The sequence below is a fragment of the Centruroides sculpturatus genome, unplaced genomic scaffold, assembly GCF_000671375.1.
Source record: "Centruroides sculpturatus isolate CEXI.00-Female unplaced genomic scaffold, Cexi_2.0 scaffold1204, whole genome shotgun sequence".
In the NCBI taxonomy this organism is placed as follows: Eukaryota; Metazoa; Arthropoda; class Arachnida; order Scorpiones; family Buthidae; genus Centruroides; species Centruroides sculpturatus.
Window position 1 is genome coordinate 173,031 of NW_019385392.1, and position 25,075 is coordinate 198,105.

General features: G+C 29.6%; 2 protein-coding genes across 3 annotated transcripts in view; one reads left to right on the forward strand and one right to left on the reverse strand.

The window, feature by feature from the left end:
* The window catches only part of LOC111638458 (nucleolin-like), a 24,048-nt gene extending 12,930 nt beyond the window's left edge, over positions 1–11,118 (forward strand). The window contains exons 4-6 of the mRNA XM_023384181.1: positions 4,675–4,751; positions 8,270–8,297; positions 10,649–11,118. Of these exons, the coding sequence (XP_023239949.1) occupies positions 4,675–4,751; positions 8,270–8,297; positions 10,649–10,735 (192 nt within the window). The 3' untranslated portion in view covers positions 10,736–11,118. The remainder of the gene's footprint in view (positions 1–4,674; positions 4,752–8,269; positions 8,298–10,648) is intronic.
* A 7,258-nt stretch (positions 11,119–18,376) lies between these two features.
* The window catches only part of LOC111638455, a 58,165-nt gene continuing 51,466 nt past the window's right edge, over positions 18,377–25,075 (reverse strand). Inside the window, exons 9-10 of one of the 2 annotated variants that reach the window (XM_023384178.1) lie at positions 21,723–21,826; positions 18,377–18,676 (exon numbers count right to left, since the gene is read on the reverse strand). In XM_023384178.1, the coding sequence (XP_023239946.1) occupies positions 18,569–18,676; positions 21,723–21,826 (212 nt within the window). In that variant the 3' untranslated portion in view covers positions 18,377–18,568. The remainder of the gene's footprint in view (positions 18,677–21,722; positions 21,827–25,075) is intronic. The other variant, XM_023384179.1, reaches the window with a different exon arrangement.

Below are 25,075 nucleotides of genomic sequence, written 5' to 3' on the forward strand. Positions count from 1 at the left end.
TCACTTCACTTCACCTTCATCTGTCCTATTTGTTTACTCTTCTATAATCTTATCGTCTTCCCATTGACTTTAGTGTGTGGGTGGACTGAGAGAAAAGGAATGAATGGAAGGCTTCTGAGAGGGGACATGAGTGGACTAAAGTGAGGGGAGGAACGAGGGGGAGTTAAGAAGGGGGAGAACGAAGGGAGTGAGTGGGGAGGAAAAACGAAGGCAGATTGGAAGTGAGAGGAGAAGGGAAAGGACGGGAGACGGAGAGGAAGGAAGTGGATAGGGGAGGTGGTAAGGAAAGCCTCCCCTGTAAGTTGGACATCATATGGTGAGAAGAGAAATAGAGAACTTTAGAACTAGAGGAAGAAAAAGGAACTTAAATGAGAGGAACCAGACGGATCACCCCTTTTGGATTGATATCTCAGTGTGAAACAAGAATTGAGTGAATCAGCCCTTCCCCCCAGACCAGCGAGAAGCCTCATCCACGAGCCCACACAATTCAACTTGCATCATTAAGTTTTGGGTACCCTCTTTCCTTATTCTTTTCTTTCACCTTCTAAATCTTCGAATAAGCTGGCTATATTCAATTAGTTTAGTAATAATAGGAACCTAGTATTAAGTAAGATAATTTTAGTTAATCGGATGTTCGGTTCGGGAAAAGGGGACAACTAGAATTGTTGGTATCCTATGAAATCCTGTATTTGGACTAGCGAGTTAATAAATAATTGTATTTTATGTTACCTAATCTGGATTGTGTGTCTTTATATAACTCGCAGATCTTGCAGTTTAAAAGAAATTTTAAAAAATAATTTAAATTATAAATTTTTATACTTTGTTTTACGGAGTTAATTGATTTAGCAAGTAAGCAGCCCATATATTTATAAACAAACAACAGCTAACCCGAGAAGTGATAAAAAGATAACAAATACAAAAATTTCAGTAATTAAACTTTACTTTTTAAATGTAGTTTGTTTAAATTTAGATTGTGCTGGGACCTTGTAGAGATTCAGAATGTGAAGTGAATGTTGTAGAAATTGAAACAACTGATTATGAAGATAATGTAATTACTGCAACACTTGCAGTACTCCAGTCAACAAGGGAAAAAAGATTTGCTGAGGTAAATACATACTGAATTTTAGCAACTTGAGTGCACTCATGTTGAAATATTTAATGACGTGTTTAATTTATCTTGAATTTGATTATTTTTTTACTTTTCTTATGATATGTAGTATTATTCCAGTTGTTCTCTCAAATTAAAAAGAAAAGGCAGCATAGTTTATTATTCATGAACAAAATTTCAGTGTGTCCTCAGTTATGAATAAAATTACATTTTTCCATTTCACCTATTATGCAAAAAGTTGTTACTTATAATAGTGTTCAGTTTCATAACTTAGATGCACTGAACCAACAAGAAGTGTCAAACAAACTTCAGCTTTATTAACTCTCTCTCTATAGACTCTTGGCCAGTGTTGTCTTTCAGTTTTTTGCTAAATCTTTCTATTCTTCATGCCATTCTTCTTTCTCACTAGAACGTAAATTGAGTTCTCTAGAATAGTACTTTCCTAGACTTTAGTCATGTAAAACTAAATTTTATCATGAGAATTGTGATCCTATTAAACTTTAGGATTTTTTAAATGCCACATTTGAAAACCTCAGTTGCAAATAGAAATGTTAACTATATCATTTCTTCAAGTTAAAAAGAACTTAAGCTTAGTTTATACATCTCTCCCCCCAAAATTAGAGGAATAGCTTAGCAAATGTTTCTTTCCCCCACAAAAAAATTGCTTGCTACTTTCAGGTATTTTAACCTCTAGCAATATCATATTTTAAGCACTTAGTTGTGCTTAATAACATTAGTGTCTTAATTTTTTTTACAGGTTTTCATTTCCTATGTTTGCCTTTCATTTTTAGGCTAAGTATGTTTGTTTATTATTGTTTAGTTTGTTGCCTCACAAAAAAAAAAACTGCCATGGATACTACTGTATGTATGTTTTGGTATTATACTTTCTAGTATTGGTTTCTTAAAACCAAAATGATGCAAAATATATTCTTTATTTTTCTCATTTTAAAATTTTAAATTCTTTTTCCACCAGAATTTTGTTTGGAATAAAAAGTTCAGATGAAGATCAAACTTATTAATCATTATTTAGCTAAAACTATCAAGTGCCTTTTTATTCTATTCATCCAGTATTCTAAGTCTGTTTTTTTTTATTTTTCATAAACAGCTTATCTATGAACAAGCAGTGTTTTTATTTCTTAGAACTTTACACTGGTCTAAAAGTTTAACTTTGCAAAAAAAATGAGTTAACTTGTTTATAAACTCTTCTAGTTTCTCACAGAATAAACTTAATTTTTATTCTAACTTACATATCTTAATTTTTTTTATTTTAGACACAATTAGATATAATGATTCCCAGACAACAAGTGACGTTAAAGTTGGTTGAAGGATCCGGACCTGTATCAATTTTTGGGCATCATGTTACAGGTAACTAAAAGGTTGAATTTGTTTTTTTCTTTCTTTAAACTTGAACTAAGTGACTAAGTTTTTCATTTGTGTGTGTAATGCATGCAGAATATGTAATGACTCATTTAGAAAATGGCATTAATAAGTTGCTTTAGATGAGAGGGGGGGATTTAAGATAGTGCTGGCAAAAAATGAAGTTTTTTTTTATATTGATAAACCAGTTTAAAATATCAGATGCCAAGTTAATTTAAAAACTCTTTGAATTCAATAAATTTAATGTTTTTTAATAATAAAAAGTGCAATAATAAACTAATATTTACTGTAATACTGTAAAGATTCAAGAATATGCTTATATCATGTATTTCTGCCAAGATAGGCCATTGTTTTTTTGATGTTGGTAAATGGAGTGTAAATAGCATTTGAAAATATTTTTTAAAAAAAATCATTTTTAAATTCATGCTAGTTTGTTCTTTAATTTTTAAAATTTAAATGTGAATAATCAATTTATTGTGATATTATCAAAATGCTGAGCTGCAATTTTTAATCATATTAATTTAAAATATATATTTTCCTCCTCAAATTAGTAGTGGCCTCCCCCTGTACGTAATACTTTTCCTTTAACAATAGTTGTGCCAGTCATCTATCTAACACCTTTTTAGGGGAAAATTTTTGAATTGAAATTACATGACTTCTGGTTTGGTTTGCATTCGAAATTTGTATATAGTTAATTGGGGCCTCCTGCTTCTAAGGTTTCCATATCTTGTCTCATCTTTCATCTATCTAACATTGTTCTTGAGATTAAGGAAAGACAGTGGGAATTTATAGGTCTACAATTTTTTCAAATTGAAGCCCAATAATGCATGGCATAATTTGAAAAAAGTGGATAGTGTTTAATAAGAGTTTTTCTCTAGAAAGTTGTGTAAAGAGATCTACCAATTGATTTCATGTCTAAATCAGATGTGCCAGATTTGTAATTTTTGTATTGATACTTTTGCACCTAAAAAATTTCTGGTATGAAAGGCTTTGATGTATCCACAAATTAGAAATAACTATGGGTTAAAGAAATTAAAGATGCCCATCCTGTGGTAACTGTTTTAAATTAATCAGGCTCATCTATGTGTTTGGCCATACCCACAATAGGGTGGCTGGATATGAAGGCATATTCAACCACTCTATTGTGGGTATCGCCAAACATCCAGATGAGCCTGGGATTGGGCCTGACGTGACATCCAGAACAGACCATTCCAAAAATTTTTTAGTTTATTTTCAGTCTGCTGGATTTGTTCTTAGGCCCCAAATCATAGGCTGACACCTTACTCATTTGGCTGTTCAGCTGTCGTCCATACATCTTGAAGGTCCCAAAACATATGTAATACTTTCTTGAAACACTTTAATTAGCAATAAAACTATGACTAATGCTTTCATGTCTGATTTGTCCCCACTTAGCAGTGCCCAATATTTTATCTTGAACAAAAAAAAAAACAATTCTTTTTCAGAAAACCTATGTTTGTATTAGACTTCACCTAATAATTACACTTTCTGGAAGCCAGCCTCTTGCAAGAACCAAATTCTTTGCTTCTGTATCAGCCACTTCATTAAATTGTCTGACAAATTGGTCTTTCCCATACAGAACTCATTGAAAAAGTTATTCCACAGTTTTAATTATAGTCAGTTTACCCATTCATGCCTTTATGCATAATTTTCTTCATTTTTTTTAACATATTTTGAGCTCATTTATAACAGTCAAGTCTTTATTTATTTTGCCATAAAGGAACTCTTATTCTTAACACACAAAAATTACACATACACAAGACTGAAGAGAACCTTTTTGCTAATTTGTAAAACTAGCAAAAAAAGGTTTTCTTCAAGTCTTAGTAGTCAGTCACTAATTTATTAAACACAGTATTTACTTTATCATATTGACAAATGAAGTTGTTCAAAAATTGGTATAACTCTCTGACCTTTTTGAAGTGAGGACACTTGTGTGCATAATAGGTTTACACTTGTAGATTATAAAAAAAAAAGTTATCATCTAAATATAATTTAGTTTATATATATATATATATATATATAATTGTCAAAGCAATATTTCAATTTTTGAAATATGGTTTGACAATTGAAAACATGTGATATAAATTTTGTAAAATGTTAAAGGCAATCTGAAAAACTGTTTTTAACTGGTTCTTTTCAAATTTTTTTGATTTTTAAAAATTTTCTTACAGGATGATGATGATGCAGATAATGAGAGTGAAGAAGATGATGCTGATTATGAACAAGAATCATCACCAGAAAAGCCAAAGTGAGTTCTAAAAATTTATCTTAACTTAAACTATACTTTTAATTGCCAATACTCAAAACTTTGTCCAATAAAGTACAGTACATCCAGATATGCAAGAGTTGTACCAAAAGTAATGTCTAATATCATATTAAGAATGTAAACACTTTCATTGCTGCTGGTTTAATGTCTGGCAATAATTCATGCTGATGCAAATGATGCATACATAGTGTAGTGAGTAAGAATCGACAAGGTTTAAACTCACCGTTGGTAAGGAAAACAAGGGTCGTACAAAGAATTATCACTCGAATACGGTTTTAAGGAAGGAAAATTATATTTTATATATATATGAAAAAATAAGATAATTAAAACACTAGAACACTAAGTTACTAAGATTAAAAAAACACTTAGCCCAATGGTAATATTTACAATATATATACAATGATGAGTACATGCTGAAAGGACCGACATGTTCATTGAATCTTGTTTGATCCAACAAGAAAAAATACAACAGGAACATGTGTACTACACATGAATATGAGTTATTCCTTTAATCTTCCATCTCTAAGCAACAGTTCTTCCACTCAGGATTGAATATTATTGTGGATGCAAAAGGATTTGTCCAAACAGAGTCCAGCGTCTTGTCATCACTCTTAACCCTTCCTTCACTTACCTCCTCTCTCGGGGCTTCCTCACCTTCGTAGCCTTCTGCCGGCATGCCACCCACCAGTCTCATGGCGAAGTCAGAAGGAAAAAAAAAGATCCTTGCGCACGTTATACACTCCCTTTTTATACCCCTGCCATCCAGGGTTTTTCCCAGTCACATGTTGTCATCACAACTAACCCCAGACCAACAAGTGGTTGCCGAAGATGGAGGAACGTGACAAAGGGAATGTTTTACAAACAAAATTTATTGCGACAAGGGGGATCCAATGCAGAGCCAACCCCGATACAAAAAACTAAAAATAATATATATAACAGTTTAGTGACAGAGCACTACAATAGTATGAGAAAATGGGAGGACAGTCTCGTATTTCAAGAGTTTATGATGACTGACTTCCTCTTTAAGGAGTGAACAGTTCTTTGCAAGAATTGCTTTTTAGTGAATGAAGTTTGCATGAGTGTTGGCTGTCAGATAATCATATGGCTGTTACCATTTTGAGTATCTGTAGGCAGCCATTAGATAAGTCCTGTAAAGATTGCCTGTAGAATGCTAACACAAGACTTGTACAAAATCTTAAAAGTTTAAACAATTTTAGAATCTCTTGCAATGAAAATCAAGTCATGTTTCTAAATTTAAAACAGATGTAGACAAAGGCTATGAATTAATCATGTAAACCATGTGATATTTTTAAAATGGATTTCTAACACAAGACAACTTTACCATTGTTGTGGAAAATATTGTGTTTCACTTAGAATAGAGATTTTTGTAAGCGTGCAGATACAAATCATTGAGAGTTTCAGTCCAACTTTTAGAAGTTAGTGACCAAAATGTTTGGTACAAACTTACCCTGAGCTTTATCCCCTAAATTCCAACAGTTGGAATTTAGGAAGATCTTGAATGTATTGTTAAGCCCCAATAGACCTAGGTCTGTTAGGCGATGTTAGAGGGTCAAGGCACAGACAAATTAATTTAAGGACTTTACAAATCTGGGTTAAATTTTAGTAACAAAGGTTTAATCATAAATATTTACAAAACATTCATCTATTCTAAAACATGAGAGGAACATAAATCTATTTAAATTTACAAGATCAGGTAACACGTACACTATACGAGAAAAGGATCGAAGGTATTACTTTTCCTTTTAAAAAGACACAATAATCAACATACCGACAAAAATAATGGTTTTCTGAGGTCCTTCAATGTTTCCTGGTTTAATATCTTGCACTTAGTTCACGAACAACGGGCATATTCTATACAATGGATTTGGATTCCATTCTCTTAATTCAAAAGTTCACACATGTCAGTCCCTTTCTTCTACTTTACCGACACTCTTACACCACATAGATCACTCAAGAAACAGGAACTGGGAAAGTAGACTTTGGACGGGAGTTCCAATATTTATACTTCCCGCCATTTGGGTGTGACGTGAAACACATGTGATGTTGGTCACTGACCAATTAACCAGCGCGACGGGCCCAACCCGTTCACAATCCGGTACCATAAAATAAAATGGAATTTTACAACAAAACCCGACACGTTATATATATACGTTATATATATATATATAAAATAAACGAAATGCAGTAATATCCTGAACTTACACGATAGATGGGACCGAGCGGTAACCACGTAAGTTGAATTTGCGTAAGTCGGGGTATAATTTCACATATAAATACATGCAAATAATTTTTAATTGGGGCCAGAGACTAAAGAAAACAATAATTTAGAAAAAAATGTTTAATAAAATCTTAGATAATATATATGAATAACAAATTAGGCCTATATTATTTTACAATTTTTCACATTTGATTATTACGCCATAATTTTAATATTGTTTCCATCTCATGATAATACTGTGACGTTTATGAATGATGCTTGAATTTAAAGATTAAGCATTTTTCACAGCTTCGAGAATTTTTTCTTTGCCTTTTATAATTGTTCTGACCGACAATTCCGGTAGATCAAACTTCTTTGCCAATTCACAAATTTTCATTTTTGTATCAAAGTCTTTAATAATGGGTATGTTCGTAAAGTCAAACGAGTTAAACACATTAGTTCGTTAGACTTTTCAAATTGTTCAAAAAGTCTAATGAAATAGGAATAACAATGACGTCATTCTCGTTTAACTCGTTTGACTTTACGAACATACCCAATGTTAACTTTACATTCCAAAGATAGTTTTTCTTTTCCTGTTTGATGCAGAAGAATTAGTTCTACTTCGTTTGGATGACATAGTAGAGTCTCTCGAGTCTCTGTAGATATAACACACACAGAAATAAATAACACAAAATAAATTGTAGCTATGTGTATATTCCACGCGACACGTTCGAACATGTAAGCCGAACAATAGTGTGTGGGGAGTGAGTAATCAAGGGTTGCATGGCGCTCAAACAAAAGACGAATCGACGAGATTTGAAAATCGCGTAACTCGAGGTATTACTGTAAACTATGCATACTGCTTGGGCACTACAGTATTATTATAATATGTATAAAAATTTGAAGTCTAAAGCACAAAGCATGAGGATAATCTTAATGTTGAAAATATTTATGAAATAACTTAAAAATGATTGAAGAGGAGCAAATCTCCAACTTTTTATAGATAAGACATTTTTTCGAATTTGTGTAAATTGAATGAAATTGTAAAATGAATATTCAAAAGGAATGTTGCTCTGAAATATTTATTCAACTTTGTTTTTAATATCTTCAATTCTCGTTCCTGATTTCTTAATAAAATTTTGAGTCAAGCAATAAGATCAAGAATTCAGGACGCATTTTAAATTGATTTTCATTTAGTGTGTGAAATTGTTAACATTTCAAATTAGTAACTTAGGTTTTATTACTGTGAACTAATAACTGAAATTTTCCCCTTCATTTTTAGGAAGAGAATTGATACTCCTAGTAAAAAGGTAAGATATATTTTCATAATTTTTCTATTTAACAAACTCCTAAATTCCATTTTGTATAACTGATCCTGTTAGTGTTTTTAACTACCTCCCCCCCAATGTTTGGAGGAAAACTTAGCTGTGTGTTTTCATAGTTTTATTTTCTAAATTTATTAATGGAGAATTACTTGTTCTTGCTTTCATAAAACCTGAATATGGATATTATATGCTCCTCATTTTCTTAAATAAAGAATTCAGAACATTACATTATTTTTTAATATTGGAATTAGTTCATGTTAAAAACATTTTAAACATGATGTTAAATGAAAAAAATCTTAAATGGCAAATGATTTTTATACATGATGAATTTAAAAAATATTTTTAATATGTGATTTAACAGAATTACCATATTTAATCACATATAAGATGAGGTTTTTATTCATTTTTCACTGCTTCAATAACCTAGATAGTCCTATATGCACGAGCAAAGAATTCATTTTGTTTTAGCAATAATTTTTGTAAACTGTATATTTGCATTTTTTTTACCGGATTCTCACCTTCTGGTGTTTAAAAACAAAAGTATTTTATCTGGATCATTTGAATCATTCTTGTGTATTATCAGGAGTAAAGATGAATAGCAATAGGAAAAGCAAAGCTTTTGAATTGAATTCCAAAATTACACAGGATACCAATATAAATTTTAATTCATTCAGAAAAACAGATGATTATTTGGAAATCGGAATTCAGAGAAAGTCATAAGTGTAATTGACAGAGTGAATTCAACTGTTAAGAATTGGCAAAAAAGGTTCCCAATAATTGTCCAGCTTAACATGAACAAATTGTTGTTGTGTGAGAATTTGAATACCCTCATTATTGTTTGATCAATTTTAAAGGATTTAATACAGTATTATTTAGGATTGAAATTTTGTTGGTGAGAGTATCATGACACTCTTCTAGAGACATTCCAGATGATGTCTAGACTTTTGTTTATATAACTACATTTTTGTAATTCATATCTCATCCCCCTTTGTTTTTTGGTATGTGTAGTATATACAGCTTAAATTAANTTGCACACGATGCAGGCTGCCAGAGAAGCCGTCTATAAATAGGGCTTTTTCCTGCCATTCCAGGTAGTCTATCAAAAGGAAGATTGCCATAAAAAGAAATCATCCATCATTTTCGGAAAGAAGGGAAGTTGAACTTCCTTTTAGACAGCCGACTGGCTGATGAATCAGTTTTGCACACGATGCAGGCTGCCAGAGAAGCCATCTATAAATAGGGCTTTTTCCTGCCATTCCGGGTAGTCTATCAAAAGGAAGATTGCCATAAAAACTATACGCAGTTCCCGATGTAGGACGTGCCATATAATATTTGCAGAGTCCCTGAAGATATGTACTGGTCACATAAGCATCTTTCCCTGTAGGAACTAAAGATCGTCTCCCATAATATCGAAGATCCCATGATATAGAAGATAAAGTTGCCAAAAATACTACGAACTTATGCGATGCTGTCAATGAAACATCATTCAATTACAAGATATCTACAAAGTGTGTTAAGGTAGTATGTCATTAGAACCAATGTAAACACTCTCTCATCACGAGTTAGGAGCTTATAATTATTTTGTAATCTTTTGTTTATTTGATATTCGTTTTATTAAATGCTTGTTTGTTGTTAAAATATGGCCTCATTCATGACTCATCTGTTCAACCAGCCACTCCACTTATTCACGTTCCTTCCCATCGAGATTCCTATCAAACAGGTGATAGTCTAGTTTGTGGACTATCTGGTGTCAGGAAAAATTTGGCAGGGGTTCTTACAAACACATGTTCATTTATACTTCTTAGGAAGTCATCCGTTGACAAAGTGAGCAGATCTAACGATTGTGTGCCACGTAAGTGACAGAGTTAGAGTTAAACAGCTCTATGCCCTTGGCTTCTCTGTTATTTTACAAGATTTTTACTTGAAGTTTAAAATGTCAGTGCATTTGATATTTGTGTGCATGTGTGCATTTACGTGCATTTGATATTTGTGATTAAACGAAATAAAATTAGATTTGTATTAATAAATCTAATATTCTTTATTTTGATCTTTAAAGTCACGCCTCATTCTATATTCTTGTGGTAACATTTAAATGAATTTGCCCAATTGTTTAAAAGAGCCATTATATTCTGAATTAGAGAGATCAGTACTTGTATGTAGTAGTGCCTTTACAATATTGACAAGCTTTTCTTGTTTTGCTCTGGTTCATAAGAATTTAAATTCTTAAACACTTAGTTTAAAATTAAAATATAATGCAAGAAAGTGGTTTTTGAATTATTTTTCATTGAGAGAATATTTTACATTTTGAATTAAAATCATAATCTTTTTCCTTCTAGATGATCAAATCTACTCCTTCAAAGAATAAAGATAAGAAAGTAAGTTTTTATTTTTTAGTGTTTTTAGTGTCTAATATTAATTCATGATGACACTATTGAAAAATCTAAGTGTCAGTTTACAAGGACAACAGTCTTCTGAAAAAAAATTGTAAGTCAGTAGTGAGCAAACTTTTCAATTGTCAGGCCATTATTTGTGGCCTACTTACCTACAATTTATATTTACACAGTAAAAGATACATTTCTATAAAATATCACTTTTGTATATTGTCAAATGATTATGGGCTGAATTTGGCCAAGGAATCTAATTTGGACACCACTGATGTAGGTAAGGCAAATTGTTTTTAATTTGCTTTATTAGATAACTAATACAATAACAAGCATGCAATATAACTTGCTTACTGACTTGCAAAAACAAAATATTTAGTAATTTTTAAAATCTGTCTTTTTATTTATTAAAAAAAAAGTCTCTTCCAAAAACTTGGTCGATCACCTTTTATTTCCTTTAAAATGTTCCAGAATAAACTTCAGGCGACCCGACCTTTCTTTTTAGGCTACACGGTCGCCCATGAAATAGTTCCTTAAAACACAGAAATAATCCAATTTAAAACATAAAAATTTTTTTAAAAATTGGAATTGGTGACTTTTTGACGTCTTGAGTTCTCATCCTTCTCCGTTCGGGAGATTCAGATCCTTATATTCACTAGAAAATTGCACTGTTAAATGTAAATTATCCTTACTCTCCCTCTGGTCGCAAATTATTATAAAATTTTTTAATTTTAAAATCTTATTAAATGATTTTTTACAACATTGCTTGGAACAATTTTTAAAAAATTTTACTCCCACTAATGATTTTTGAAAGTGACTTTTAGGTTCCAGTTTGAATTTGATCCAGCTCCTTGATCTTGCATGATCAAAGCACAGTTGGAAAATGAGATGTCTAGGCAATGGCCTCAGATGGCAGCTTTTCTAATAAAATGTTTTTAAGAAGGGTTTATCATAAAAACAGACATGAAAGGCTGCAAACACTCGAGGTTGAGATGCAACAGTGAGTTTCTGTACCTATATATTAATGGACGATGCTTCCCTCAATCAGGTGTTAGCAAAGCTGGTCCCACTTTTCCCCACCCTCCAGCACTGCATCAAGAAATGGTTTTGTGAGAATTTGTTACTATGTAAATCAATAGCTATTAAAATTGAGTTCATCTTAGTTCACGCATGGTCTAAACTACATTTATATCAGTCAAAATATATTCCCACCCTTTTTTATTCATTTAAAATTATTGCAAATATTTATGAAATGGAGAATGTAGCTCACCTGGAGCAGCACAAAGTAGAATCTCTACTGTTTTCAGTCAGATTTTGCAGCAAAAGTTTCTCTTGAAAATGCAATTATTTTATGAAAATTTCCAATAGAGGAAGGACTTCATAAACTTTTTTTTTTAGTGCCAAACTGTTTGTTTTCATTATTAGAAAAGTTTAACTAATGATGCAGTTAGGCAAAGTGAGCACAATGGCTGTTTGCCTGTGGAAGAATTGCAAAGTGGTTTGGAATTCCTTTTTATATTCTCAGTTTAGAAAAAAATATGTAATATGCACATTAAAGAGACAGAAAGACTTTTTGCCTTAGTGGCTGAACTTACTAATGTGATTTTTGATTTCTGGAAAAGTTTTATCAATTTGATTTGACCTAATAGTTAAGTATTCGGAGCTCTAGAAAGATCTTTTTAATGATTATCCTGTGTATCTTAATATATTATGGTATACAAAACAAAAGTTTTCCTTTTTTGAGACCAGAAGTTTTTTAACAAATGAGTTTCTAATACTGCACAATAAATCATTTCATATCAGTGGAAGGGACCACTCAGTTTGTCATTTNAATCGTGTCCATTGGCAAGAGTTTGAGAGTAGAGGTAGATGATGCAGACGTGGAGGAGTTGCTGAAAGACCATCAAAATGAACTAATGACAGAAGAGCTGGTTGCCATGCAGGAAGAACAGATGAAAGTCTTACAAGAAGAGCATTCGTCAGAGGAAGAGGCTAGGGAAGAAATCACCAGTGCTGAGATCAAGGAAATTTGCAGAAAATGGAATGATGTGCAAGAATTTATGAAGAAGCACCATCCTAACAAAGTTGTGGCTAATAAGGTCATTAATTTAATGAACAACACTGTGCTAGCACATTTTAGAAAAATTTTGATTGAGAGTAAGACAATCAACTTTAGACCACTTTCTTATTCCTTATCAAAAGAGACCCCCAATGCAGTGCTACCCGATATTTTTATGGAGAGGGATTCCTCTTCCAAGCATTAAGCTCCGTAGAAACAAAGGTATGTACAGTGCTACTTTATTAAATAAAGTTTACATATTTGTTGCTGTAATGATAGATACTATGTTTTCTTATATTTTTATCAAAGAAAACCCATTTTACAATACTGATGGCTAGAACGGATTAATTGTATTTGCATCAATTTCTATGGGAAAAATTGCTTCGGTTAACGAATAGACTCGTGGAACAGATTACGTTCATTAACCGGGTTTCCACTGTACTGTACTACATCGTAATATGTTACTACATTTCATTTTAAAAATAAAGATATTATTACCAGTACATTCACTTAGGTGTTCACATAATACAATACACATTAATTAATAGTTAATGGGTATAGCATTTAAAGCCAATGTACTGAATTGTTTTATATATTGATTACACAACTTAATCTAATAATGTATTTAACTATGAAAAATTAATAAATGTAATCTAAATTCCACATTGTTTTGGATTATATTTAACAAATAGCTGTTTAAAAAATTTCAAATGCTGTCAATGAATAAATGTATTCATTTAATGGGCATTTTCCTTTGAAAATAAAAACTTCAATAATGAATTCCTTTTAAAGAAAATTAATTAACTTGTAAGATCCGACCCATGTGCAAACCAATTTTTCACTTTCCACCTAAGCTTTCGACATATTTGAAATAAATTTGTTGCCCCTCGTTAAAATAACATCATCAGAAAAAAGAAATCAAATAACTTTCCTCTTTAATGTAAACAATCAACCATCTAACAATGTCATTCTCATATTGCAAGACTTAAAATTTACAATTAATATCCAATTTCTTTACTTTATTATAGTCCTGAGGACACCTTTCAACCTCCACACATGCTAAAGTAACCTCTAGCTCTAATAACAGTCCATCACATGACATTTTTCCCAGGCCAAATCAATAAAAGCCTGCATCATCCCCCTCGAGGGGCCGTCTCTCACAAATCTGACAATACTAAGGAGGGATATCATCGAGCTATCTTTATTATGTGCAGTCTACGAATCTCAGTTGCAATTTCTATAACATTGTACACTATCGACACAAACATCCGTGGGAATTAGTAAGAGGTATGATATCAAGCATGTAAACTCTCTCTCATCCCCTTAAACTTGTACTCTGAAGTTAGGAGAACTTGAAGTTATGTTGATTTTCGTAGTTGTAAATGTCCTTTTTATTATTCAATAAATTTTTTATTTTTCTTGCTAATGGTGTCCTTTGCTCATTTATTGCCTACACCCCTCTCCTCCTCCACTCGACCTGACAAAAAGAATCCCGACCCTTCGGGATAGAAAAAGTAAACAAGCCATCCACTGACAAGTGGGCAGTTTTCACCAAACTGTTGCTGAGAAAGAGGTACGACCTTGTCATACCTCTAACATCCCACAAACTTAAAAACATAAGTAAATATTTTTATACATTTAATGCATGTATTCAGAGAATTAGTTCAATAATGGTTTTATCCTCTTACAATAAAATATAATGCTGCTCCAATTTTTCTTTAACAGATTAATAAGTGAGTAATACTTACATTTCTTACTAGCTTTTTATTGTTTTATCTATTTCATTTCTTGATATATTAATTTTTTAACTATATATAATGTACAGATTCAATTTAGCCACTTATTAAGTTGAAGGAAATCAATATAATCCTATCTAACAATGGCAAATTAAAAAATCTACATAAATAATAAGCTTGCAAATTTCTATTACCTTTATAAACATTTTCTGGTATGATAGGACAAAATATCAATTACAAGAATTTTAAATTTAATTATAACAACTTGTTACAGTAGAGTCCCGAAAACTCGGCCTAATATGGACCAAAGGGTGGCTGAGTTTGTGAAAATGCTGGATTATCAGGAATGGGGTTAAATAAGAATAAGTGTTTCCTCAGAAGGTACTGTACTGTACTTGTATGTATTGTTTGCTTGACAATACAACAGAGAATAAACTGCCCAAATACCCTTAAACAAAAGTGCATACTTTATGAAGGCATAGAGCCTTTACTACATGAAAATGAAAATTAATGAATACACAGTGTACAGTAATTTACCTGATAAGACAGACCTCAGAAAAATACTTTGATGCATAAAGTTGTCTATAATGAAAACTAACTAGGAGTTTTTTCGCCCTGCCAGGGTGTGGTCGAGTTATCCAGACTCTACTGTATTAGAAAATTCTATTTCTGAAATTTATTGATTTCTTTATTCAATATTGGCTACTAGACTTGTCACAATGGTCAACAGCCTACACTTCCTTTAATTAATTCAAGAATTGAGGAAAGTAAGCTTGGTACATGTAATGCCTTAGTATTGCACACATCATATAAAATTTATCTTTTATTATATTTAAAAACATGCTTTCAACTGTTAGTATTGTTTTCTGATATTACCATAAGATAAGAGACTTCAAACTTGGATGATAAATCAGCTTTATGCAGAAAACAGGTTAAAAAAGTTAGTGTAGTATGAACATTTTTACTTTAAAAAGAAAACTTTAAATTGAAAACTTATCTAATATACTTCTACTTGTTTAATGCCTTTGAAAGTGTACATCTAAAATATTTAAAAACAGAACCAGTACAAAATTTAAACAAACTCAGCTTTTGTACTATATTAAAAAGATTAGTAAATTCTTTAATTCTTATTGAACTGTTTTATTAAAAAAAATAAAACAGTTCAATAAATAAAATAAATGTGAATTCTATGTTTCTTATTAAATTTAACATTTTTTATTTGTATTTCAAGTTACAATCTTTGTTGTAGTTTAGAGATGCATTTTGTAGACAAAATTTTCTTACATACAGTAGGCCTAATGCTATGTTAGATAACTGAAAAACTTGGATAAAACAAACAGCCATGGCCATTTCAGATTATAAAACTAATACCACAAAGATATATAAAGAGGCTTAAATCATGTAAAATGTAATATACAATAATTTTAAGAATTATTATTTGTTTATTAGTTAAACCATTCACATTTAAAATATAACCATTCACATTTAAAATATAACTTAAATCATATCTTTTGTCTCATATTAAACATATATTACAAAATTAGTTGCTTCTGTTATTGTTATAAGCTTTAAGTTCTTTTAGAATATTTAATTTTAGGAATGTTCTGCACTTACTTTAGCATCAACCACTTGCTCAGTACTGTGGAGGTTAAAAGTATTGCAGTATATGTTCAGTACATTCATGAGTTTTTTGAATTGTAAATAGTGTATTCACTTATAGGTTTGCTTGATAATGCAGAACCTCACTTAATTGGGATTCTACTGTAATTTTAAATATTTCAGAACAATAAATTTTGATGGATGATGACAAATATAGACAGAAATTGTCATTATGATGATTTTAAAATTTACATTTACCTTATCAACTGCAGATTACATATTACTTTCAAATATATTTAAACTAAACATACAATATTATAACTAATGAAATTAGAACTGTTAAGAAATTTCTTGGTTAATTAATCCCTTTAGTAATACTGCATATATTAAAATCACATTAATTAACACAGCTCTATTTGATTAAAACTTCTGTCACAGTTAACGTGAGATTTGATTAACATGTGAAATTAAGCCAGAAATACCTGTGTTCTTCTAAACTAGAGAATTATTTAACTACATAATTTCTAAATTTCAGACTTGGTAACAGATTTATTATAATTTTCAAAAATTTACGTACTGTACATATAAAATCTATCATATGGCAGAGGCAGAATCAAAAACCAAATTTTAACATTTATTACATTTATGAATGATGACAGTTATAAATAAAGTAGCTTCTAGGACTGCTTTAGAAGTCTAAAGGTTTCCATACTGCAACTTCCACATTTGCTTCATCATTTATTCCCAGTTAATGAAAATCTTACCAATAAAATAACAATACTTCCTCAACCTCTATCTCTTTATTTTAGGAAACATACAAAATTCAATTGTATCAATTGTCAAAATATATAATAATAATATGGTTTAGAATGAAAATGGCAGGAAAAATATGACTAATCTGTCTAATGGTAAAAAAACGAAATTACTTTCCAAACAACCCAATAGTTTGGATAGTGGATAGTATTTTGGGGCTGCAATTTGAAAAACTGTAGACTTATAAATTCCTGCTGTTTGTCTGTCCTTAGAGAGATGGCAGGCAAAACTCAATTGGTAACAGGAAAAGTATGATGTACAGGGTCAAGACACTACTAATTTGAGGTGGAGAGCATATAATTTAAAAAAAAAATGCAAGCTTGAATATAAATTATATGCTCTCCACCTCAAATTAGTAGTGTCTTGACCCTGTACATCATACTTTTCCTGTTACCAATTGAGTTTTGCCTGCCATCTCTCTAAGGACAGACAAACAGCAGGAATTTATGTCTACAGTTTTTCAAATTGCAGCCCAAAAATACTATCCACTATCCAAACTATTGGGTTGTTTGGAAAGTAATTTCGTTTTTTTACCATTAGACAGATTAGTCATATTTTTCCTGCCATTTTCATTCTAAACCATATTATCATTATATATTTTGACAGCTACCATTTTAAGGCTTATTTGTAAAAAATTTTGTTTGATTTTGTGCAATTGTTTATTTTTTGTGTCCCATCAAATATGGAAGATCAAAAGCATAATTTTCAGCATATTTTGCTTTTTTTATTACCAAAAAATCAAAATGCTGTTCAAGCAAGAAAAAAATTGTGATACATGTGTTGAGAGAAAGACAGTGCCAAAACAGATTTACAAAATTTTGTTCTGGCAATTTCAATATTGAAGATGCACCACATTCTAGATGGCCAGTTGAAGCCAATGAAAACAAAATAAAGGTACTGATTGAAGCAAACTGCCGAACAACAACACCACATAAAATCACTAAGAGATTAAATTTGTCAAATTGAACTGTTTATGATAGAAATGAAACCAATTTGTTTCAAGTAAAGCTCAATATATGGGTTCCCCATGTTCTTAAAATCCCACCAAAGAGAGCATCTTTAAGGAAATTTTTTTTTTGACCTTTTACCAGACAATTTAACAATTGATTCAAAAATGTACTGCCATCGAGTAAACAAACTGAGTAATATCAACAAAACAGGTGTAGTGTTTTACCACGATAATGTCAAATTTCACACAAGTTTGGTAACTCCTCAGTACGTCCCATCTAAGTTATAACAGTTTCTATCACAGTCAGATTATTACTTGTTCCAGTCTATACAAATTTTTTTTAACCGTAAGACATTTACTTGAAATGACAATGTCAAAAATCACTTGGATCAGTTTTTTGTAAGCAACGATCAAAACTTTTATGAATGTGAAATCATGCTACTACCAGAAACGATGACAACAGGTATTTGACCAAAATGGTCGATATATAATTCAATAAAATACAATATTTTTTTCCACGGAAAAAACAAAATTACTTTCTGAACAACCCAATATTTGTCAAACTAATCCTAGAAGCTAATACAAGTGTGTACTTTGTGTTGTGTAGTAAAACTTGTACCCAAAATTGTTTGTTTGATTTTATATTCTATTAAAAATATAAGATATGAAAAATTTATTTACTAAATCTTGTTTTACAAAGGATTAATAATTATAACAAATTACCTTTTTACTGGTGAAAAAGTATCATTGGTTTGACATCTCACAGATTCTTGTATGAGGTTTAATTCATCAAATTTTCTTTTTCTCTGTCTTTCGTCTCTAATTGTCTATTAAATGTTAAAAATATACTTGTATTAAGCAAGTTAACCTGAATTAAGATATTGATTTAAAATCAACAAGTACTTCAATAAGCCAGTGGTTCTCAAACTTTTTAAAGAGTAGCGTGATTTTTGTAAAAATATAATTTGTGCTTCCTACACTTTCGTAGAATAAGCCCTAAGAAAATTCAGTATTCTTTTCTTTTAATAAAATAAAACTTTTTGATGGCACAAAATCCTATTTCAAATAAAAGAGAAGTAAAATAGAACACAGACATACTGATAAATGAAATTAAATTTTGATTATAATAACTGTATAACAGTTATATATAATGACAACTTACATGTGTGTTTATTTCATTAAAAGCTAGTATATAGAATATCATATTTGTGAGAATTGTACTCCAAAATAAATAATAATAATCATTCATGCCTCTAAAAGAAGTCTCACACACCACTAGAAAGGTGCCCACAGTTTGAGAACCACTAGATTAAATTTGTTATAACTAATAAAAAAAAAATCTCAAAATTTTAAATTTAATTCTAAATTAATGTGAATAAATTAGGTAAAATTAGTTACATTTGCAATCTCTTATTCCAAGATTTACATTATCAGACATTCATTTATGTATTTATTTATTTTATATTTTATTTTTTTCTGTATACTTTCACTTGGATTCTCAATTTATCAATTTTACATATTTAAATAATTCTTGTTTAGAATGTAATATTTAAACTTTGAACACTTTTGAATACAATTTTTTAATCTTGAGGATGGCTACACAGATAGCTGAAAGGGTTAGATAAATTAAAGACAAAAAAACCTATTCCAGCAACTATTTTTATGTATTATCAAACAACAACAATTTTAGGATTCTCTATTATAAATTTATCACAAGAAATTTGACTATTTCATTCATTAATATTTATAATTAAAGCATTTCACATAAACACAAATATTGAATACATATTAAAAGTTTATAGATTATGTCTATTATGTTACACAGGTTGACCCAAACAACTCTAATATTCATTTTTAAATGAAGGAAAGTAAGTTTCATTAAAAGTTATAAAAATTTTTATAAGTAAATCAGGTATGCCGTATGAAATGATATTTTCAACTTCCATAACTAATCAGAAGTGGATTATTCAGGCTAAAATTCAAACTTTTTAAATAGAATATGGCAATTTTTTTAAATTTATATTTGGACTAAATTTGAAAAAATAAAAATTTTTGTCTCAAACATTTTTTCTGATAACACTTTAATGACCATAAAATAATCTTAAAAAGTGTGTTACATGGAGAAAAATGATACTTTAATAAAAATATTTTGAAACATTTTTACATAATTAATGCAGAACTAGCAAAAATTGTTATTACTGCTTCATAGTATTTCTGTTCATTTAAACTCTTCTGGTGTAACTTATTTGGCTGTGATTTTAACTATTTAATCAAAATGTTCAAACTGAGCACTGTTCTCACCAATTCAAGCATCTTTCTACTTGAAAAAGAATTTGTTGCTTAAAAAACTTCATAGGACATGGCTACATAGATCATTATGATGCCTTTGACAGGTATGTAACTGAAAATTAAAACTTACTTTAAATAAAAATGTAAACAAGCATAATGTTTACGTTTTTTGACACTGAATGATTTTTGAGCCAGCTAAAAAATATAGCTACAAACTGATTGGTAATAAAGTTTTGCCAATGAAAGTTCATCACACTTTCAAGATCATTTTATGATCAATGGCGACATTTTCAGAAAAAAATATTTGTGACAAAATAATCTGATTTTTTTCACTTAATCTGAATCTAAATTAAAAAATACCATGTTCTATTTTGAGAAGTTGGAAAGGTCCAACAGACAAGGCTATGATGAGTTACTATGCTGGAAATAGTGTTGTGGGAAGTAACTTATTGCTTTGAGCACTGTAGAGACATTGATGGTCACCATGTGGAGCACTAATTTTTTGCAGTAGATATTTTGAAATAAATGTATTTTTCATGTTTAAATCACTCCAATTATTTTTCAAAATAGATAGAGCTAGCTTACTGAATAAACCAATATGGATTGTTGCAATTCTTCCTGACTAATAGTGACAAGAAAAAAATGAAAAAAAAATTCAATTGTCTCTCTCCTTTGTGAACAAATTGAATCTCTGACTACTAAAATTAATACCCAACTTGATTGAGGATGATTTATGTAATTTATTTTTCAATACAGTAGAGCGTCGTTTATTCGAATCAATTGGGGACTGGGGTTGTTCGAATAACTTATTTTTCGGATAACCGATTATGTACGAAAAAATACATTAACCTATCTCGTGTTGAAATTTTTCTCCATTGCATGTTGCTTTGCATTGAATTTTCGTCGATGTTAAGCTTAATGTAAACTTTTTAAAATAATAATCGTGGCTATTGTATCGTTAAAAATTATTTCTTTATTTTATACAAACAAAATAAATTTATTGAAAAATATAAAAACAATAAATAATTATACTTCAGAAGTTAATTTAGTATCGAAAACGTAAAATATTTGAGTAGCCCAAGACATAGCCAAAGATTGCAGCGCCACAGCACTGGCGAAAATTTAAATTTGCCGACTGGAATTCTTTCAGATAATTGACGCTCTACTGTATTATCATACAACTTTAAACCAGAAATAAATAATAAAATATTTATATATTTAATTGACAGACACTAAACAAAATTATTATTGTAAAAGGTTAAAATTAAAAAAAAGATATTTTAAAACAAACTGATAACAATTAGTTAACAATTAATCATATAGTTAGACAATTATATAATCCTGATTAAAATCGTTAATTGGCTAGTTTGACAATTCTTTCATCTTTCAATATTTTGATAGATTCCTAATAAAACATTTATACATATTGAAGTTTTTTTCAAACAAAACTAAATGTTATTACTTAAATTGTTTAACATTATAATAAATAAAATATAAAATACATAAAAAGTGTTTGTTTTTCTTTGTAAAATATAATCTTACTGAATTTTGTATAAATTTGATTGATTAATTTTGTTTACTTACTTTTCCTGTTCTAACTTTTTGCTGATTTCCTCTCGTGTAAGCTTTTTTATCTCTTTTGGATGGCAAACATTCTATTTGAATATTTGATTCACTAATTTTTGGACCTAAATGAAAAATAATTTAAAACTTCAAAATTTTTTATAAAATATTATAATCTAAATTTAATAAGCATATTTTCAAATTGTAAAAATATATATTTCTTTTTTATTTACATTCCTTTAAATAATAATAATTATTATTATTACTTTTTCTTATTTACTTAGAAAAACTAATAAGAAGAATGAATGCAATAATGAATATAATTAATAAAGAAATATACCAATAAAAAAAACCAGAGCAACCTGTTGTTAAAAATGTGCAGACACCTTTGGTTCTATTATATTATATATCTTTAAAAGAAATTATTGTAGAGATTTGTAGTCTTTAAAGTTCAGATAAGGAAAACTTATTTCATTTTTCAATAACTTTATTCATTAAGCATCGGAAAATACTTGCATATCTTTTATAAGCAATGTGCATTTCTTATTTTACTACCTTAAATACTTGTTAATGACTAACCATTTAGCTTGAAAAATTGAATCCTTTATTATTATTATTCTGAAAATTCAGTCATCAAAAATTGAAAAATTCTCTTTTTTTTGTATTTTTTGTTATAGGTTTCTTTTTTATCATTAATTATGCTAATTATTATTTCAAAATATATTTTATCCTGCCTGAAATCTTGTGACAACAAGAAAAATCTACACAAGATCCAATACACAGCAACCATAAAACAGAAAAATCAGTTATGTAGTTTAATTATTAACTCTATTTGTAAATGCAGCATATGACAAACTAGTTTATACCATTCTTTGTTTTATGTTTCAAGTATGCAACAATCAATATTTTAATAAGTTTTAAAAGTTAAGCTTAATATAATTTTGTTGCAATTTACTTAAACAGAAACAGTTTCTAATTTCTGACTAATTAAAAGTAAATAAAAAATGTAGCATTTGATACTGAAGGCAAAACTTGTTTAATATAAGAAAAATTAAATAAATAATAATAATATGAAATACTTTAATAAACATTATACTTGTTTACAGTGTATTTTTAATTTAATTACTACTTTCAGATAGAGATTATATCTAAATATTACACTGGATATCTCCTCTTCTAACTAATCTGAGTAAAGATGTCCAGTAGGTGTTTTGAGCATGATGAAGGCCTTTGTTTACCATGGTTTGGCACGTTCACAATGGGAAGTGGCAAAGCAGTGTATCTTATATATGAGGAGAGGTCCCACATATCTGGGACTACTCATGTAAAATCCCAAGGTCCCAAACACCTCACAGCAACAGTGTGATGCCTTCATATCTTTGGCTATCTGGCCATCAGTGTTCAAATCTACTTAATCAGTAGACAAAGCAATTTTAGTTCCTATCTATATGATAACAAGGTTAGCAATTACATGAAGAAAGTATATATTCAAATGTAAGAGAATTTGGCATAAACTGACTGGCTGAATTAGTTCATATAAATCAGAACTCAATCTTATATATTTCAGACTTCTCTCTCTGGATACAAATACAAATAGAAGAATACAAAACAGGATTATGCATCTCAGGATTAAGGATAAGATAGAAACAATCTGATAAAATATCTTATCTGATATGTAACTTACATCAGACAAGAAAGATAGCTAATAAAACTATTCTGGAACACATATGTTGTTTTTATTTATAATCTTAAAAAATTTACATATTAAGATATTAAAAAAATCCAAAATTATTAGATCTGGTGATATAAGGTTGTTATTTATTATTAATAATTTTTCATATATATATTTTATATACAGTCAAACTTCCATATTACAAACTTCTATATAGCAAATTTCTTTGTATAATGAATTTTTGCAACATACACTGCTCTTTCAGCCAAAATATGTGTAAAATTGCTTCTAAATAACAACGTTAAATTTCTATGTAGCAATTTCTTTTTTAATTTGTAAGGGCCATCAATCATTAAAAGTTGATTACTCCTGGGATGAGTTCAAAATTTAGGTTTAATTTCAGGTATCAATCTGTAAATCCTTTGTAAAACTGCGGCCCAGGTGTGAGAAATACCGGTCATTAACTTTTAAAACCATCATGTAATCTACTCCTCCCCAAGGCTACCAGTTGTAAAGAAGGAAGAGAGAAATTAGGTTCAAATGCCATCATTGACAGATAGACAGTTTACAATTAACGAATGTTGAAAATGTTAGACAGGTGATAATGACAACTGCTGGACTAATTTTTGAAGTTAGTGAGATTTTATTTTATTTTATTTAATAAGTCATCCAGTTGGAATTTCAAGAACTGTTAATATAGTGTTTAAGCATTACTAAAAAAATGAATGTCTTGCAGGAAGTTCATAAAGACTTTAAAAAAATAAGATATTATAGCAAAGTTTGGAATTCCTGTAGGTAGTTTATCAATTATAATAAAAAATCGCAAATCAATTTTGAAATTAGCCAATGATGCAAGACCTATAGGAAAACATAACATACTATAACCTGCATTTACATCAATGTAGATGAAGCAATTTTAATACTTTTAATAAGTGTGAAGTATATTATGAAGAGAGAACATTTTTTAATTGTGCTGTGCAACAAAAACTTAGTTAGTTTTTTTCAAAAATGTAATTAAACTAAGTATTTTAACACACAAATGTAAACTTATTTAAAATTAAAACTAATGTTTATGTGATGTTAAAATAACACTTTGCGTATCAAAAAGTGTAATTTCTGTATAATGAAATTTCCCTACAGCAAATTTTTTTTTCAGAAATTAGTGACTTCATTATATAGAAGTTTGACTGTATGTTTGTCCAAGTTGTTTAGATGCTTGTTAAAATTATATTTTGTATAGATACATTTCCAACAAATTTAATTTCTAAATGTTCATTTACCACAGTAATCAAAGTTTATTACAAGTAATTTCATAAATCTTGGCTGGAAGCTGCACATTATATAAATGAAACTCTTGAGTACTTAAACAAAATATATGCCAGAGGATCTGAGATGTGTTTTACATTCTGTTGAACTTATACAGTCTGTAATGTATAATTCATGTATCTTTCTCATTCTAACCTAACCTTGTCCTTTCTGCTGCATATCACAGCATTAACTACTGTGCCAATAAAGAGAAGTAAACCTAAAGAATTAAAAGTATTTAATATAATTTTAACTACTATAAAATTTTTTTTCTTTTGGTGCTATGATTTAAAATTTTAAACAATAATTTTAAATTTCTTTTCAATAAAAATTTTAATAAATATCATTACTCAATATCAAAAATTTTCAATTATGGTTATGATTATAGTTATATTAA